This window comes from Panthera leo, chromosome A3 (assembly GCF_018350215.1).
Source record: "Panthera leo isolate Ple1 chromosome A3, P.leo_Ple1_pat1.1, whole genome shotgun sequence".
Lineage (NCBI taxonomy): Eukaryota > Metazoa > Chordata > Mammalia > Carnivora > Felidae > Panthera > Panthera leo.
Window position 1 is genome coordinate 79694087 of NC_056681.1, and position 19229 is coordinate 79713315.

General features: G+C 39.0%; 2 protein-coding genes across 2 annotated transcripts in view; one reads left to right on the forward strand and one right to left on the reverse strand.

Moving 5' to 3' along the window:
• The window catches only part of COMMD1 (copper metabolism domain containing 1), a 187349-nt gene that overhangs the window by 31687 nt on the left and 136433 nt on the right, over nt 1–19229 (forward strand). The gene's annotated exons all lie outside the window — the stretch shown is intronic.
• LOC122216100 (glycine cleavage system H protein, mitochondrial-like) lies at nt 4900–5525 on the reverse strand. The gene has a single exon (XM_042932400.1). The coding sequence runs from the start codon at nt 5458–5460 to the stop codon at nt 4939–4941; it is 522 nt and encodes a 173-aa protein (XP_042788334.1). The 5' UTR covers nt 5461–5525; the 3' UTR covers nt 4900–4938.

Consider the following 19229-nt stretch of genomic DNA (forward strand, 5'->3'; position numbering starts at 1 on the left):
CATTGCAAGATTTCTATCATGATTGTGTGTCTCTAAGACCCTTGAAACACACCATGGTCTTTACCAAGCTCTGTGGTTTGAACAACAGAAATACTCAAGCATTTGATAAATGAATAACTAAACATTTTAATTTGTAGTAGATAGTGACATACTCATAGCTTTATGACCTTTCTTGGTTCAGATAACTCTCTTTTTGTCTTCCATTGTTTCTGTTCCATGTCAAGATCTTGGGGTCTACTAGTATTGTTCCAGAGGCAAAATACATGTCTCCAGATCCCCAGAATCAGCTTCTCCATTTTCCTAGAATAAGTCCCTAGATTTCAGTGTGAACAATCACGTTTGTGTGGTTATTTTCAAATTAAAGTTTAGTAGATTATAAATAAGACAATATATTCCTTTAACAGAAAGCACTCTCTTTCCCCATTTATTATGATTTAAAAATTCCTTATTTTATCCATTATGTACATAGAAACTCGAGGTACCATTGCAGAGACTAAACCTGTGTCTTTCTCTTATTATTTAACTTCGGGAATTTGACGTTGATGGGAATGAAAACCACCTTCTCTGCAAACCCTGACAATGTAGGAGAGCTTGTCTCCTTTGTCAAATTGGCTATAATTTTTTTTTTCCTTCTCTGCTGACATCTTGATTCTTATCTGACAGTAATGTCTAAATTTGCAAAGTTCTTTGGATATAATGTACATGAAAGCCACAAGTGGATTTCTATAAAATGGTATACTCATTCCTGGCATTTTCTTGTTATTTCAGTTGTCTGAATTGCTAAGAGATTCAAATACCACTCATGTTTTATAGACCTCTCAGTAGTAAAACAGGCAGCTATATTCCATGCATGGAGTTCAAATGAGAAAGGTGAATTAACTGATTGGCTCTATGGACTCTGTTCTCTCCTTTCAATTCTTGCCTTACCGTAGACATTGTTGAGGCTGGCACTAAGTCTGAGGAGCAAAGAAAAACAACTTTTGTTTTTCTTTTTTGGTATAAAGCTAAAATACCTACGTCCAGTTTAAGCATAAGCAACTATGTATTTAAAAGCAAAATGAAGGGTTGCCTGGGTGGCTCAGTTGGTTGAGTGTCCAGCTCTTGATTTCTGCTCAGGTCAGGATCCCAGGGTCATGGGATTGAGCCCCATGTTGGGCTCTGTGCTGAGTGTGGAGCCTGCTTAAGTTTCTCTTTCTCTCTCTCTCTCTCCCTCTCCCCTGCCCCCTCTGCTTCTCTCCCCTTCTTGCGCACGTGTTAGCACTGTCTCTACTCTCTCTGAAAAAAAAAAAAAAAAAGAAAAGAAAAGAAAAATGAAGGTGTCTGCCTGGCTAGCCTGGCTTGGTTGGTGGAGCATATGACTCTGGATCTCGGGGTTGGGGGTTTGAGCCCCATGTTGAGTGTAGAGATTGCTTAAAGGTAAAATCTTAAAAAAGATAATAAAGGCAAAATGAATTTGAGGGGTATTGTATATGTATGTGTGTGGTGTGTGTATGTGTGTATACGTGACTGTGATGTAGAAGTAGAGTGAAAAATACATTTTACTTATTAGTAGGCTTATCCCTTAGATGGGACAGTTGGGAAAGCTGCCCTGGAGGGACCATCGGAGTGCTGCCTTATAAAGAGAACTAGGGCATGCCCGTCCCACACACATTAAATGAGTTTAGTCTCAGGCTTGTGCTCAGGCAATCAAATGAAGTAATAAGCTCATGAATGAGACTTATTTTTCCCTTTTAAAAGTCTTAACAATTATGGGTTGAAAATTTCAATTAAAGGAGAATGATATAAGTCAGGGATATGAAACTGAGAAGTAAACAAGATAGACAAACAGCTAGGGTATTGCATCATTTACTGGTTTGCCTTAGTATGAATTAGTGAAGGACCCACCAGAGTCAAATACTACTCTCCAGAGTGTTCATAGTTTTCAGAGTGTTGATGTTATTTGTATTGACTAGACTCTATTGAGAAGAATATCTTTCCTGTTTCATTGCTTGATGTTGAGAGTAAAACTTAAACTTGGGTGCAGTCGTTGGGGCCTGCATATTAATTGACAACAGATTAACAGGACAGAAGACTAAGTTTGTTTGGGCTTGCGTGACATTCCTGAGGGAGTGCTCAATAGCCAGAGAGAAAAATCTTAGATACCAAACTTAAAGGTGGTGGTGGTGGTCTTCAGGGCTTTACTGGAAAGGTGTGGAAGGTTCCATTGGACTTTTTGATACTAATGGAATGGACATTTATATCCATGGCAGCTGTAATTGCAGTAAACTTGGGGCGTGGGGTGGTAAGAGCTGGATTAATGGTAGCTGTGTTTGCAGGAGGCTCTGCTTTAAGTCAGATAAGGATGATTTAGATAAGATTTCCTTTTGCAGTTTCTTTAGCTCAAATGTTTTCACTTTAATATAATCTTTACAGCAATTCTGAGGGTCTGAGTGGGTCTCCACATTTCTTCCATCTGAAACTTCCCTAGAAGTTTCATCTAAAAAAAAAAAGAAGCTAGGTTGGTTGCTATGGAGAAAAGATTTGAGTTAGAAATGGAGAGGCAAGAGATGGGCAAAGAGAAAAAAAAAACAACAACATAGATTAGAATGAGGAAACAAAAAGAAAAACAAAGATTAATGGTTGAAATAGACTGTAATCCATTTTCTGAGTCCAGAGGGCAGCCAATTGAGATTTCTACATGTTGGGCTCAAAGGATTTTTAGGTGGTGGAGTAAGATATCAGTGTCTGGTTATTTCCCAGAGCAAAGCATGGAAGGTACAGGTGTTTGGTGAACTTCCTGAGTGGCCCAAACTGTTGTAACAAGTTATTTGAAGTTAATACCAAGTCATCCAGCATCAAAAGTTTGCAGGCCTTTGGGATAAGACAACTTAGAGCCTAAATAAGGATCTGGGCAGTCAGGTTTTAGCTTCAGTGATGTCAGGTCAAGAGAGTGACAGAAAAATTGTAAACATTAATTACTGACAAAATGTGCAAGATGGCAGTATCTCTTTTACAAGGAGATGAAAAATAGCTCAAAGACAATGAACAGAACTAGTATCTGATATCTTGTGGTTATATTTTTCTTCTTTCTTTCTTTCTTTCTTTCTTTCTTTCTTTCTTTCTCTTTGAGAGGGAGTGCAAGCAGGAGAGGGGCAGAGAAAGGGAAATAGAGAATCCCAAGCAAGCTCCTTGTTGTGTGCAGAGCCCAATGCAGGGCTCCACCTCATGAACCATGAGATGATGACCTAAGTCCAAATCAGGAGTTGGGTGCTTAACTGCCTGAGCCCCCCAGGCGCCCTGGGTTATAGTTTTCTACTGAAAAGTTTTCTATAGTAAAATTTTCCTCCACAGTCACCCTGTTTTGATCAATTATAACAAACTAAGATAATCCTTTTTATAAAATAACTCCAGTTTCATTAAATCTGGACTAATTATATATGTAAGTGCAGCAAGAATAATAACTGGCCACACAGGCCTTTTTAACTTTGCTTTGCTGGGACTTTTATAAGGAATCTCAGATTAGATTAGATTTAAAACTCTCTCAAGGCTAGGAAGTCAAGCCAAGAACTCCCCCTCAGACTTTATCTGTAGTAATCTAGAGATTTAGATGAATTCTTCTTTTCTTGAGGTCCCCAAAATATCTGAAAGTTCCTAAGCTTGCCAGCAGGGACATTTCCTTAGTCACCTGTAAGTCTGGAACCTTATAAGTAAGGTACTAGGCTGGTTTTTTTATAAGCATTGGCTCTATAAAGTCTGCTGTAGTTCCTTAAAACTGGTCATATCTGACCACATCATTTTTTTTTTAAATTAAGTTTATTAACTTACTTGGAGAGAAAGAGGCAGAGAGAGGAGGAGGGAGACTCCCAAGCAGACTCCACATCATTAGTGCAGAGCCCGACGCAGGGCTTGAACTCAGGAGATCATGAGATTATGACCTGAGCTGAAAACGAAGAGTTCGAGGCTTAACCATTTGAGCCACCTATGCACATCATTCCTAAACATGGCGTTCCATTCCAAGTCTCGGTAATATAACCAGTGTTTCCAGTTGTGTCCTGATACAAGAAGAACAAACTTATTGAACTTATGAAAATAACTATATTGCCATGAAAATAAGAACATTCAATAAGAGTTTCCAAGATCTGGAAAGATCAGGTAGGGAGAAAAAGGAAAGTGTTTCATTCTTGTTTACAAAGGTGCAATCTACTAAATTGTTGTGAGTTACTGGTAACTTAAGAGAAAAGAGAAAGGGATTCCTTAAATCCAGAGCATAGAATGTTAAATAACCAGCAATGTTCCAAACAAAAAAAGCCATAACAATTATAATCACTTTTCATCAGTTGATTCAGTTCCATGTAATTAATTCTCATTTTGCTTAATCTTTTTTTTTTTTTTTTTTTTTTTTTTTTTTTTTTGAAGTTGAATGTTTTATTAAACTATCTTCCTTCAAGGCTGTTGCTTCACCATATAAAAATAGCACCAGCAAGCACAGTATATTACAAAATTAAGATAATATTGTTCTTTATCTGACACTATACAACTAACAGACCTTTCTCCACTGCCATTTATTTCCAATGGACAGATCATTTAAGTATTCTGACCCCAATCCAGGTATAGATGTAAGCAAGTGAAAATTCCCAAAGGTTTAAGATGACATTGTTATCCTGGAATTACATAGTTTTTATAACTAATTTCTAACCACAGCTAATTTCAGGATTCTGAATAGTATAACCGGAGCCTAGCCTAAAAATCATAGGGTGTTGCAAAAAATATACATATTGTGTTTATAGGCAATCGTTAGAAAGTTAAGGGGTGTTTTCTTTCATTAACATTGTTGCAAGTAGTTTCTTTTTGCACTGGTATTGCTAAGAGTTGTCATTTTAAATCCTCTGTGCACCATTAATTTAAGACAACTATGCTAGATTAAGTTGTTTCATACTAGTTTATTTAGGGGTTCCATTTTTACTCCTCAATAGATTTTATGTATTTCTCATATGCTTCTTCACTCATCAATTCATCCAGTTCTGAAGGATTACTGAGTGTTATCTTGATCAGCCAACCATCTTCATAACAAGATTTGTTGACAAGTCCTGGATTTTCTGCAAGAGCTTCATTAATTTCAGTTACTTCTCCTGATAGAGGAGAATAGAGTTCACTAGCAGCTTTCACACTTTCCAAAGCACCAAACTCCTCTTGCTTGTTCAATTTTGTCCCAACTTCAGGCAGACTACAGTAAACAACATCTCCCAAAGCTTCCTGTGCAAAATTGCTGATTCCCACTGTTCCAATACCATTTTCTGTTGTTATCCATTCATGTTTGTCTGTGAATTTACGCACAGACAGCAGAGCGGAGCCCGTGCTCAACGTCCGGACGGCGCCCGCCCTCAGCCCCCAGGGCCGCGGCAGGCAGGGCGCGGCGGGCGCGGAGGCGGCGCGCAGGCTGCAGGCCGCAGACCGCATGCTCCGCACCGCTCGTAGCGCCATGTTCGCAGAGGTGCGGGGTCGCGGTGCAACGTCTCGGGAACCCCGGCCGAAGGGGGCGGGGCGGGGCGGGGGGTCATTTTGCTTAATCTTGAGTTATCAGTTTTATGAACCCATCATCTTCTCTACTGGAGTTCTGGAAATCCTTTCTCAGTTCAATGGTGTAATCTCATAATTATTTAATTTAGCAATGGCATCAAAAGTCTGTACTCAGATTACTTGTCCTAGTTTTTTCCATGGATCTGTAAAACAGTCCCATTGTTGAAGGTGAAGGATTTTGGTTTGTAGGTGACTGAAGAACTTTCAAGAAAGCATCAGAATAAGACAACTACTTATGAGTGACAAAGGACCTAAAGTAGTCACGATTAAAGATTTTATGAGAGCTCGTTATAAAAGTAATGCAGTTCACAAGAAATCTGGTTGTTTCTGTGAAACATACCAACATGTTTTGAAGATAATAATTGGAATTATGACTAATACCATTATATCACGGACATTAAGAGCATTGACAAAGTTTCTAGGAACTTCATATAATTTCTGAAGTACATATATAATAACACTTACCCATACAGATATAACCCAGGGAAAGTTAAACATCACTTTTTATGTGACAGTGTTTCCCATGCAGTTTAACATATCAAGTAAACCAAATTATTTTAAACATTTCTCTTCTTAAAAGGTGAAAGAAAAAAACCCTTTGAGATTTTCCAGATGCTCTCCTGGAAATCTCAAAATCCATTCAAGATCAAGATTTTATATAGGGTTTGATTTGGGGAAGGCAAAATATCAAAGTTGTCAAAATGTCAAAAGGTTTGAACAGTTGATTTAATAGGATCACAGATCAGTTTTTAAAAGAAGATTCCATTCTTTTAAATGATTGGAAACATGATCAAGCACCAGAAATTATCCCAGTAAGATACAGAATCTGCTTAATTGGGTGAATTACTTACAAGCTCAAGAAGAACCTTTCATATTCTCTTAAGAGCAGACCAATAATCTAAGAAACTTTTTTCTTTTTTTCTTTAAATATGTATTTATTTATTTTGAGAGAGAGTGCACAAGCACGAGCAGGGGAGGGACAGAGAGAGAAGGAGACAGAGAATCCCAAGATTGAGACATAGGTCTCAGTCTCATGAATCAGGAGATTTTGACCTGAGTCAAAATTAAGAGTCAGACACCTAACTGACTGAGTCACTCAGGTGCCCCTCCTTGAATACTTTTCATACAGAGATATTTTCCTTAACCCTTACTGTTTCTGGTATTCTAGAATTGTTCTAGAATTACTAGAAATTCCATTTACATATAAAATAGATTATATATTTAAACTATTAGCAACCTTTATTTTACAGATGTAGTAGACAACTGAATTGCCTGTCCTATATTGGCATTTTGTAGCAGATTAACCCATTTTATAAATATACAATCTTATGAATTCTACACATATATTTTTCACAGTACAACGTCTCAAAATGTGGCAAAAAACCGCATGTTTATTTACAGACCTAAATATCTTCAGTCTCTCTGTAAAAAATTAGAATCCAAAAATATAGAAACTTAAACTTAGGGGCACCTGGCTACTCAGTTGGTAGAGGATGTGACTCTTACTCTTGGGGTCCTGAGTTTGAGCCCCACATTGGGTGTACATAGAATTTACTTAAAAAACAAAGAATCCAACAAAACTTTAAACTTATATTTAGTAATTAATGTTTCAGTGTCTTATCTTATTTAGAAGTGATGTGGGAGCACCTGGGTGGCCCAGTCATTTGAGTGTCCGACTTTGGCTTAGGTCATCATCTCATAGATTGTGAATTCGAGCCCCACATTGGGCTCGCTGCTGTTAGCGCCTGCTTCAGATCCTCTGTCCCCCTCTCTCTTTGTCCCTCTCCTGCTCATGCTCTTTCAAAAATAAAATAAACAAAAAAAGAAATCTAGATATTCAGTAAATATCTGGCATTTAATGTAACTGAGGATAGTTTTAAGTTTCAAGTTACCAAAAAGATTTTGGTAATAAAGTTTGTCAGAACAATGACTCAGTTTGATTAAAATTAAAACTATTAGCTTCATAAAGCTTTTAAAAATATATTCTTTTTAAAGTTTATTTATTTAGTTTGAGAGAGAGAGAGTATGAGTGGAGGAAGGGCAGAGAGAGAGGGCGAGAATGAGAATCCTAAGGAAGCTCTGCGTTTTCAGCACAGAGCCTGACACAGGGCTTGATCTCACAAACTGTGACATCACGACCTGAGCCAAAATCAGAGTCGGACACTTAACTGACTGAGCCACCCAGATGCCCTTATTAGTTTTATAATCTAGCTTATTTGATTACTAAATCCAAGTAGAATAAAATTTATGTATTAATGCATTATACTTATTGCTAATAACTCTAAGGACATTCCTATTTTACTAAACCAACAATATTAAACTAATGTTGTTTACCAGAGCTTTATCCAAATCACATAAACCTGAAGTACCTTTGGGTTAGTGCCTATATTTTAGGCAGTATATATTTTAGAATAGTTTGTATAGGCACTTTTCTCTAAGCCAATTAGAATAGTCTTTTATTAATTTAGTAATACCATCTAGAGGTAGGAAAAAATATGTAGACATACACAAATAGAGATGTTTATGACTTTCTTTCTAAAGTTTTTAGCCATGTGTCAGGCATAAATACAATACAGTCACTGGTTTACATATAATAGTTGGTTCTCATCTTTGTCCTGCTTTATATTTTTAACTAAATTGTATTTCTAGTCGATGGAATAAGTTGTTACGTGCTCAATATAAAGGCTAAAGTTTATTATCAATATTTGTGGAGGAGATTTTTAAGGTTTTCTTTTTTCCTAATGTGTGATCTTATGGAGGCTTTGGACTAAATTTTGTTCCAGTTAACCTTTTCACCTAGGCTGTTGCTTTTGGGGGGGGGGGCGGTTCCTGAGTCCCTAGAGGGAGGGATCAGGGACTACAGTTCCAGTGACTCTGTGGATTTGAGGGGCTGGAGTGGGGAGAGAAAGGTCTTGGAGGAGCCAGCTTAAGTTTTCTCAAAGAAGCCATTTAATTAAGTTATAAGTTATTCTTAGTAAAGTCATGCCAACAAGAAAGGAAGCAGACAGAATTAGTGCTGTAGTGACAGAGAATGTAGTCAGCAGAAGTTTGAGAAGGAGGATTTCATTTAACCAAGTTCTGACGAAAGGAGCAGGATCAAGAAGGGAGAACAGAGAAGCCTTAAAGCAAAAATCCAAAAAGAACTTGCAACCTGAGAGAAGAACAGAGAGGCCTTGAAACCAAAGCCGGGAAGAACTTGGAACCCAAGAGGTAACTTCCAAATGAAGAAGCCTTGGACTGTAACCCAGCTTCGGAGAGTGTACTCATATAAAATGTGACTGAAACCGTAAGCCTTTTTATGGTTTACCCATGGATACAAGAGACATCCTCAAAAAAGGTGTAGCCTCCATGATCTACTCATTCTCAAAGATAGCCAAACAGAGAAAGCAAAGACCCCGGTGCCAAAGGCAGTAAGACTACTATTTGTGAAAACCTGTCTTCATTCTCCCACAAAAATGAGACACATCTGATCACTGATCCTCTAATCTGTGACACTGGACAAGTGATACTCAGATAGGACTTCTCCGTAAGAAGACAGAAGATACAGGTCCTTTGGGCCCGAGACCCTTTATTTAGACAAACTCCTGTGAGAGCAACACAGGTAGTAGGAAAGTGTCTTGGGCCCTCATCTGATGGTTGGCTGCTTGTAGACACATACCCAACAATCTGCACCCTGCAGAAGGTGGAAAATCAGTGACAAAGCATTCTCACTGGATCCAAGTCATGCTCTCAGGACACAAAACAAAACAGATGGGCCACAGTGGCTGTGGAGGTAATGGATCTGTAACAAAATTACTCAAACAAAGAGTTAACATTACCAAAGAACTAGTTTCTACAGGTATTTCCTCTTGTAAATCTAAGTTCTGAAAAATTCCTTTTAGAAAAGACCAGGAAAGGCTTTTGCCATCCTTGCTCGTTGGACCCTTAGTAGGGATACGGGAGTCTGAATAGTAAAAAAGTTTACCTTACTGAGCTTGGTCAGAGTGCTTGAGATCGCAGCTGCAGTCTCCAGAGTGAGCAAGGAGTTCCAGTAATTTCATCCTCGTTGCCAGAACTGATGGGAGGGAAACTTTACCTCTTCCAACGTTCTAGTTTGGTCCGTTGCTTGGAGGTCTGCCAATTAACTGACAATAGGCAGTTATAGATATTATAGATAATCCGTTGATAGATTAACAGAAAAGACAAGTTTTATTTGCCATTGATGTGGTAGTGCTCAGTTGTAATTCACTCAGTAGCCACAGATAAAAGGTTTATATACTAAACTTTAAAAAGTTGGGAAGTTTAAGCTTCTGTTGGGCTTTTTTTTTTTTTTTTTAAAGTTTATTTATTTATTTTGAGAGAGAGTGAGGTGAAGGGTAGAGAGAGAGGGACAGAGAGAATCTCAAGCAGGTTCCGCATTGTTAGTGTAGAGCCCAATGTGGGGCTCAAACCCACAAACTGAGGTCATGACCTGAGTTGAAATCAAGAGTCAGATGCTTAACTGACTGAGCCCCTTGTTGGGCTCTGCAATGACAGTGTGGAGCCTGCCTGGGGTTCTCTGTCTCTCTCTGTCTCTGTCTCTCTCTCAAAATAAATAAACATTTAAGAAAAAAAATACCTAAGAGTGAAGTGACTTGGGTCATCTGGTAGGTACATATTTAACTTTTTTTTTTTTTTTAATTTTTTTTTTTAATGTTTATTTATTTTTGAGACAGAGAGACGGAGCATGAACAGGGGAGGGGCAGAGAGAGAGGGAGACACAGAATCTGAAACAGGCAGCACAGAGCCCGACGCGGGGCTCGAACTCACGGAGGGTGAGATCATGACCTGAGCCGAAGTCGGTCGCTTAACCGACCGAGCCACCCAGGCGCCCCATATTTAACTTTTTAAGAAACTGTCAAAGTTGGGGCGCCTGGGTGGCTCAGTCGGTTGGGCGACCGACTTCGGCTCAGGTCATGATCTCGCAGTCCGTGAGTTCGAGCCCCGCATCGGGCTCTGTGCTGACAGCTCGGAGCCTGGAGCCTATTTCAGATTCTGTGTCTCCCTCTCTCTCTGACCCTCCCCTGTTCATGCTCTCTCTCTGTCTCAAAAATAAATAAACATTAAAAAAAAAATTAAAAAAAAAAAGAAACTGTCAAAGTATTTTCTTTCCTTTTTCCAGCTTTATTGAAATGTAATTGACAAAATTGTAAGATATGTAAAGTAGATAATGTAATGATTTTTTTTTTTTAAGAAAGAGAGCCAATCAGAGGGGCAGAGGGAGAGAGAGAGAGAATCCCAAGCAAGTCCCATGCTCAGCATGGAGCCCAATGGGGATCAGTTCCACAACCCTAAGATCATGACCTCAGCTGAAATCAAGAGTCTGTTGCTCAACTGCTCAACTGACTGAGCGACTGAGGCACCCAGGCACCCCCAATGTAATGATTTGATATGTGTGCATTGTGAAAGGATTTCTCTCCATTGAGTTAGTTAATTAACACATCTATTATCTCTCATATTTACCTCCTGCCCCCCACCCCCTTTCTTTTTCCCTTTTGTGAGAACATTTAAGTTCTATTCTCTTAACAGATTTCAATTATACAGTGTTATATCAGCTATAGTCACCTTGTTATACATTTGATACTCAGCCCTTACTAATTTTATAACTGAAAGTTTTCATTCTTTTCTATTTTTTTTTTTTTTTTTGGAATAGCTTGAGAAGAGTAGGTATTAATTCTTCTTTAAATGTTTGATGGAATTCACCTGTGAAGCAGTCTAATCCTGGACTTTTGTATGTAGAGAGCTTTTTGATTACTGATTCAATTTCCTTCCTGGTAATTGGTCTGTTCAAATTTTCTACTTCTAAAAAACAGAACAAAAAACCCCATTTTTTCCCTATGTCTTCCTGATTCAATTTTGGGAGGTTATATGTTTTTAGTAATTTATTCCACCCAAGCTGTCCAGTTTGTTGGCATGTAATTATTTATGATCTTTTCTTATAATCCTTTATGTTTCTGTGGTATCAGTTGTTACTTCTCCTCTTTCATTTCTGATTTTGTTTGAGTTCTCCCTCTGTCTCTTTTTTCTCATGAGTCTGGTTAAAGGTTTATCAATTTTGTTAATTTTTTAATGTTTACTTTTGAGAGACAGAAAGAGCATGAGCAGGGGAGGGGCAGAGAGAGAGGGAGACACAGAATCAGAAGCTGAGCTGTCAGCACAGAGCCCAACATGAGGCTTGAACTCACAAACCCTGAGATCATGACCTGAGCCAAAAGTTGAACACTTAACCAACTGAGCCACCCAGGTGCCCCAATTTTGTTGATCTTTTGAAAGAAGCACTTCCTGGTTTCATTGATATGTTCCTTTTTTTTTTTTTTTTTTTTTTTTTTAAGTTTCTATTTTGTTTATTTCTACTTTAATCCTTATTATTTCCTTTCTTCTACTGAGGGGGTTTTTGTTCTTCTTTTTCATGCTTTGTTAGGTGCAAGGTTAGGTTGTTTATTTGAGATTTTTTATCTTGACATTATAAACTTTTTTTATTGATATAAGCTTTCCCTCTTTAGAATCCCTTTTGCTGCATTCCAAAGATTTTGGACCGTTGTTTTTTTATTTTCATATTTCCCCATGTATTTTTTGATTTCCTTTTTGATTTCTTGCTTGACCCATTCATTGTTTAGTAGCATACTATTTAACCTCAAAAATACATGATTTATGCTTTTTCCAGATTTTTTTTCTTGTGGTTGATTTCTAGTTTTATAGTGTGGTCAGAAAAGATGCATGGTACAGTTTGATCTTTTTGACTTTGTTGAGATTTGTTTTGTGGCCTAATATGTGCTCCTTTCTAAAGAATGTTCCATGTTCACTTGAAAAGAATGTGTATTCTGCTGTTTTAGGATGGGATGTTCTGAATATATCTGTTAGATACATTTGGTCCAGTGTGTCATTGAAGGTGATTATTTTGGACTTCAAGCTGTATTACAAAGCTGTAATCATCAAGACAGTATGGTACTGGCACAGGAACAGACACTCAGATCAATGGAACAGAATAGAGAACCCAGAAATGGGCCCACAAACATATGGCCAACTAATCTTTGACAAAGCAGGAAGGAATATTCAATGGAATAAAGACAGTCTTTTCAGCAGGTGGTGCTGGGAAGACTGGACAACGACATGCAGAAAAATGAACCTGGACCACTTTCTTAACACCATACACAAAAATAAGCTCAAAATGGCTGAAAGACCTAAATGTAAGACAGGAAGCCATCAAAATCCTTGACGAGAAAGCACACAAAACCTCTTTAACCTTTGCCTCAGCAACTTCTTACTCAACACGTCTCCAGAGGCAAGGGAAACAAAGGCAAACATGATCTATTGGGACCTCATTAAATTAAAAGCTTTTGCACAGTGAAGGAAACAATCAGCAAAACTAAAAGGCAACCGACAGAATGGGAGAAGATATTTGCAAACGACCTATCAGATAAAGGGTTACTATCCAAAATCTCTAAAGAACTTATCAAACTCAACACCCAAAAAACAAATAATCCAGTGAAGGAATAGGCAAAAGACATGAATAGACACTTCTCCAAAGAAGACATCCAGATGGCCAACCGACACATGAGAAAATGCTCCACATCACTCATCATCAGGGAAATACAAATCAAAACCACAATGATATACCACCCCACATCTGTCAGAATCGCTAACATTAACAACTCAGGCAACAACAGATGTTGGTGAGGATGCCGAAAGAGAGGATCTCTTTTGCACTGCCGGTGGGAATGCAAACTGGTGCAGCCACTCTGGAAAACAGTACGGAGGTTCCTCAAAAAATTAAAAATAGAACTACCCTACGACCCAGCAATTGCACTACTAAGGTATTTATCCAAGGGATACAGGTATGCTGTTTCGAAGGGACACATGCACCCGCATGTTTATAGCAGCACTATCAACAATAGCCAAAGTATGGAAAGAGCCCAAATGTCCATCGGTGGATGAATGGACAAAGAAGATGTGGTGTATATATATACAATGGAGTATTACACAGCAATCAAAAAGAATAAAATCTTGCCATTTGCAACTACATGGATGGAACTAGGAGGTATTATGCTAAGCAAAATTAGTCAGAGAAAGAATTATCATATGACTTCACTTATATGAGGACTTTAAGATACAAAACAGATGAACATAAGGGAAGGGAAGCAAAAATAATAAAAAACAGGGAGGTGGACAAAACAGTAGAGACTCATAAATATGGAGAACAAATAGAGGGTTACTGGAAAGGTTGTGGGAGAGGGGATGGGCGAAATGGGTAAGGTGCATTAAGGAATCTACTCCTGAAATCATTGTTGCACTATATGCTAAGTAACTTGGATGTAAATTAGAAAAAAATAAAAATTAAAAAAAAAAAAAGAAAAAAAGAGTGTTTCCATGTAAATTTTCTATTTGGATGGTCTATCCATTGATATAAGTGGGATGTTAAAGTTCTATTACTATTGATTACTATCTTTTTGTCTCTTATTAATTATTTGGGTGCTTTCACATTGGGTGTATGAATATTTACAATTTTTTTAACATCTTGTTGGAATGTCCCTTTTATGCTTATTTAATGTCCTTCTTTTTTGTATTGCAGTCTTTGTTTTGTTTTAAGTTTATTTATTCATTTTGAGAGAGAGCATGCAGGGGAGGGGCAGAGAGAGAGATAGAGAGAGAGAGAATCCCAAGCATGCTCTGCACTGTCAGCATGGAGCCCAGTGCGGGGCTCAGACCCACAAACTGTGAGATCATGACCTGAGCTGAAACCAACAGTCAAATCCTTAACAGACCAGGCACCCCTACAGTCTTTGTTTTAAAGTCTATTTTGTCCTTGGGGCGTCTGGGTTAAGCGGTCAACTTTGGCTTAGGTCATGATCTTGCTGTTTATGAGTTCAAGCCCCACATTAGGCTCTGTGCTGACAGCTCAGAGCTGGGAGGCTGCTTCAGATTCTGTGTTTCCTTCTCTATCTCTCTGTGCCTCCCCCACTTGCACTCTGTCTCTCTCTTTCTCTCAAAAATAAACATTAAAAAAAAATAGTAATAAAGTCCATTTTGTCCTCTACAAGTATTACTACCCTGACCTTATTTTCACTTCCATTTGCATAATAAATGCTTTTCTGTCCCTTCACTTTTAGTCTGCATGTGTCTTTAGATCTAAAATGAGTGTCTTATAGGCAGCATGTAGATGGGTCTTGCGTTTTTATCCATTCCATTACCCCACGTCTCTTGATTGGAGTGTTTAGTCTGTTTACATTCAGAGTAATTATTGATAGGTATGTTCTTATTGCCATTTTGTTATTTGTTTATGATTGTTTTTATAATTGTTCTGTGTTCCTTTCTTGTTCTCTTCTTTCATGGTTTTCTGTCTTTTGTTAGTGATATACTTTGGATTATTTTCTCTTTATTTTAGGCATATGTATTACTGGATTTTGATTTGTGGTTACCATGTCGTTTATATATAACATCTTATACACATAGAAGTCCATATTAAGATGGTGGTTGCTTAAGTTTGAACCCATTTTTTATTCCTCTCTCCCCACATTTCAGGTTTATGGTGTCATACATAACATCCTTTTACATCCTTTTATTTTGTGAATCCCTGGACTGATTTTTATTGAGATGGTTAATTTTACTGCTTTTGTGCTTGCTGCTTGTTTTATTCCTGCTTGTGGTCTTTCCACTCAGTCTGTTTAATATTTATTTTTCTTAAAAAATATTTTATTTTTATGTAATCTGTACACACAACATGGGGCTCAAATTCAGAACCCTGAGACCAAGAGTTGCATGCTTCACCAACTGATCCAGCCAGGTGCCCTCTCCCCCACCCCCTTAACTTTTCTTGTAGAGATGGTTCAGTGGTGATGAATTCCTTCAACTTTTGTTTGTCCGGGAAACTCTATCTTTCCTTCTATCCTGAATTGTACCCTTGCTGGATAGAGTGTTCTCTGCTTCAGGTTTTTTTCTTTCATTACTTTGAATATGTCATGCCACTCCCTACTCGTCTCCAAAGTTTCTGTTGAAAAATCAGCTGATAACTTTATAGTTTTCCCTTCTATGTAACTGTTTTCCTTTCTCTTGCTGCTTTTAAAATTCTCTCTTTATAACTACTTTTTGCCATTTTAATACTATGTGTCTTGGTGTGGACCCCTTTGGATTAATATTATTGGGGGTCCTCTGTCCCTCTTGGATCTAGATTTCTGTTTCTTTAGATTAGGGAAGTTTCCAGCTATTATTTCTTCAAATAAATTTTCTGCCTACTTTTTTCTCTTTTCTCCTTTGGGATCCCTATAATGTGAATATTATCATGCTTGATGGTGTTGCTGAGTTCCCTTAGTCTATTTTCATGTTTTGTTAGTATTTGTTTCTCTCTCCTATTCAACTGAGTGCTTTCCATTACTCTATTCTTTAGGTCATCAATCCATTCTTCTGTTTCCTGTAATCTGCTGTTCATTCCATCTGGTGTACTTTTAATTTTATTTGAGTTGTTCATCTCTGATTGTTTTTTTTCTTTATGTTTTCTATCCCTTTGTTGAGGTCTCACTGAGGTCCTCCGCTGTTTTCTCCAGTCCAGTGAGTATCTTTACGACCATTATATTTTTAAAAAAATGTTTATTATTTTTTTATTTTTGAGGGAGACAGAGAACACGCAAACAGGGGAGGTACACAGAGAGAGGTAGGGACAGAGGATCTGAAGTTGGCTGCACGCTGAGAGCAGAGAGCCTGATGAGGGGTTCAAACTCACAAACCTTGAACCTGAGCTGAAGTCAGATGCTTAATCAGCTGAGTCACCCAGGTGCCCCTATGACCATTACTTTAAATTCCCTATCAGGCCTTTTATTCATCTCTTTTTCATTTAGCTCTTTTACTGTGATTTTGTCTTTTCCTTTCATTTTGGACATATTGCTCTATCTCCTAAATTTGTCTGCCTTTCTGTGTCTGTTTCTTTGTGTTAGAAAAGTCAGCTATGTCTCTTGCTCTTGAAATTTTGGCCTTATGAAGAACAGATTTTTGTAGTGCCCTGTAGTGCAGTGTCCACTGTTTACCAGAACCTGGCACTTCAGGAGTTCTCCTATGTGTGTTGCATGCTTTCTGTTGTGGCTGAGCCGCATTTGCCTTCAGTCCCGTCATCTACAATGGCTCTTTTTGCCTGTTGTGGGCAGAGTTTGATCCCTGTGTTATTATTGGGCCATTCTGGGGTTGCCTTGGGCTTGGGTTGAGTCAGACGAGGCTTTTGCCATTGACTTAGTAGCCCTGAACTGCAGGGTAGTTTCCCTGTCTTATTCTCTGAGAAATTTTCATTGGTGGGTGGGGCCTGCAGTCAGACCAGATGTCTGCCCCAGCCTGCTGCCAGGGTTGTAGTTGGACTGGTGTGTGTGGTTATTGTCCCTTCTCCTCAGGGCAGGAGTCACTTTGGACTGGTGCTGGCCCTGGTCTGGTCTGCTTACACACTGCCTGGCTTGTGGCACCAATTTGAATGGGCTCCAGCCAAGGGCGTATTGGAGGGGGCATGTCTGCAGGAGAATGTGGGGCAGGAGGCTTGGTTCCAGCGAGGTCCCTGCAGGCCCCTGCAGGTCTTCTGTGGGAGGGGGCCTGCAGCTGCCTAGGAAGACTCCTGTGGAGGCTGGGTTAGTGGGCACAGACACACAGAAGCATGTGGGGGTGGTGCACATTCTTAATAAGCTAGGTGGAGATTGTGGGTGCTATGCTGTTTCCTGCAGGTGTTTGTGTATCTAGGCTCAAGCACGGGGGAGGAAAATGACACCTGTCAGCCTTTTTATTCTTGGGGAATTCTCCCAAGGATCCCTGCCCCTCCAGCATACACTCTGAGATTAGTAAACAAATCTCCCTCTTGTGTAGCCCAGGTGTTTTCCACATTGCCACTTCTGAGCTGTGTCTCAGCAGGGCTGTTTGTTGTGCTGTGTCTTTAGTGATGGATACTCCTGGCTCTCCTAGAGCCTAGCCTGCTGGTTTTTAAAGCTTCATGTGGTAAGTTCCACTGATTCTAAGAACTTGCAAAGTTAAGCCCCTTTGGTTTTCACAGCCACATGTTATGGGTATTCATCTTCCAGTGTGGGTCTCCCATGCCTGTGCTGCCTGGTGTTTGGTTCTGCTCCTTTCCCCTATGCGCCTACCATAGGGGCATGCGTCCTTCCTTCCTGCAGATAGTCCCATGGGTCCCTTTTGCTCCTGCCTGTGTCTCTGCCCTTCCTACCCTCTTCAGTGTGGCCTCTTCTCTACATTTAGCTGTGGAGAGTGTTCTGCCAGTGTTTTGATCATTTTCTGGGTTATTTATACTGATGGGGGGTATAATCTAGTTGTATCTGTGGGACAAGGTGAACTTAGGATCCTCTTACTCAGCTTTCTTTCAAAGAATTGTTTTTGCTCTTATCTTGTTGTCCATCCTGTGTCTGTTTCTCCAAGTGCAGTGAGACCATCTGATGTACTGTTCCTGGCTGTGAACATGTATTTAAAACCTTTGAGAGAACACAGTTCACCAGGGTAAATATATAATGATGACTGTCAGGAAATAATACCAAGAGACTGAAGTATACTACTCTTTAGTCATGACCCCTATGAACTAGACTAGTCGATATGAAATAAGTCATACAATGTGACAAGTGAATTGTTTACTGATTTCTTATATTTATATGATACCAAAGGTGTAGGTCCTGGTATAACAAGAGGTATTTGCTATGGTACAGTCTCCTCTTTGTTCGGCCAAAAGGTAATCTAAAACAACTCCATTATCTAAAACCACCTCAACCAGAAAGCCTACGGATTTTTATAGTGTATCTGTGGCCTTAGGGGTAGAGTCAACGATAGGTGTCAGAGTTAAGGAGCATTGTTTTCTTGTGCATAGGCAGGGTAAAAAAATAAGTAGTAGAACAGGAAATGAAATACAGTTTCATGTTGGTAACGAAGATCTTGATCTGTGGTGTTGGGAGAGCTGTCTTCCTCAAGGCATTGTTTGCTTCTGGGGAGGAACCTCTCTAGTCAGTTTTAATTTGAGTCTCCAGCTGATGTATAATTCTAATAGTTTGGAGGAGCCCTTTGTAATTGGGAGATGTAGACCCAGTGTTCAAGGTCTTGAAGTTAGAGTGCTGTTTGGGTAGTGACCGAGTATGGTCCCTTCCAGTGAGGTTCAAGGGTAGTCTTGTTCTTGGTGATTTTAAGTCAGAAGGTGGGAGAAAATTGGAAACATAAGTTTGGAGAGTTGTAGCCAGGTATTACAGGAAACCAGAAAAATTCAGGGTCCAGTCCAGCTTACAGGTAGATAGTAAAACCTCAAAGATAATGAAAAGGACCAGAACTTATACCCACAAGGGTGTGGTATAATTTACCATTGAAACTTATTTTTCTTTCTATATTTACCCCCATTTCTATTAGAGGTAATAACAAAAAGTAAGAGTCATCTGTATGCAGAATAAGTCTAGTCTCCTTACTTGTACTGATTATTTCCGTGAGTGCAGTAAGAATGAGAATTGACCATACAGATTATTTTTAATTAGCTTGGTAACTTTTCATAAGGAATTTTGAATTGGACTTTCAAAAAGCATCATGAGGCTAGGAAGACAAGCCAAAGACTCACCATCTGGTGTTGTCTAGAATACATTGAGTGAATTCTCTTCTTGAGGTCCCCAAAATATCCTGATGTTACTGGGGATGCCAGGAAGCGACCTTTC

Bases quoted from the DNA above. Each gene is read 5' to 3' on its own strand.
- LOC122216100 (XM_042932400.1), bottom strand. From the start codon at position 5,460: ATGGCGCTACGAGCGGTGCGGAGCATGCGGTCTGCGGCCTGCAGCCTG.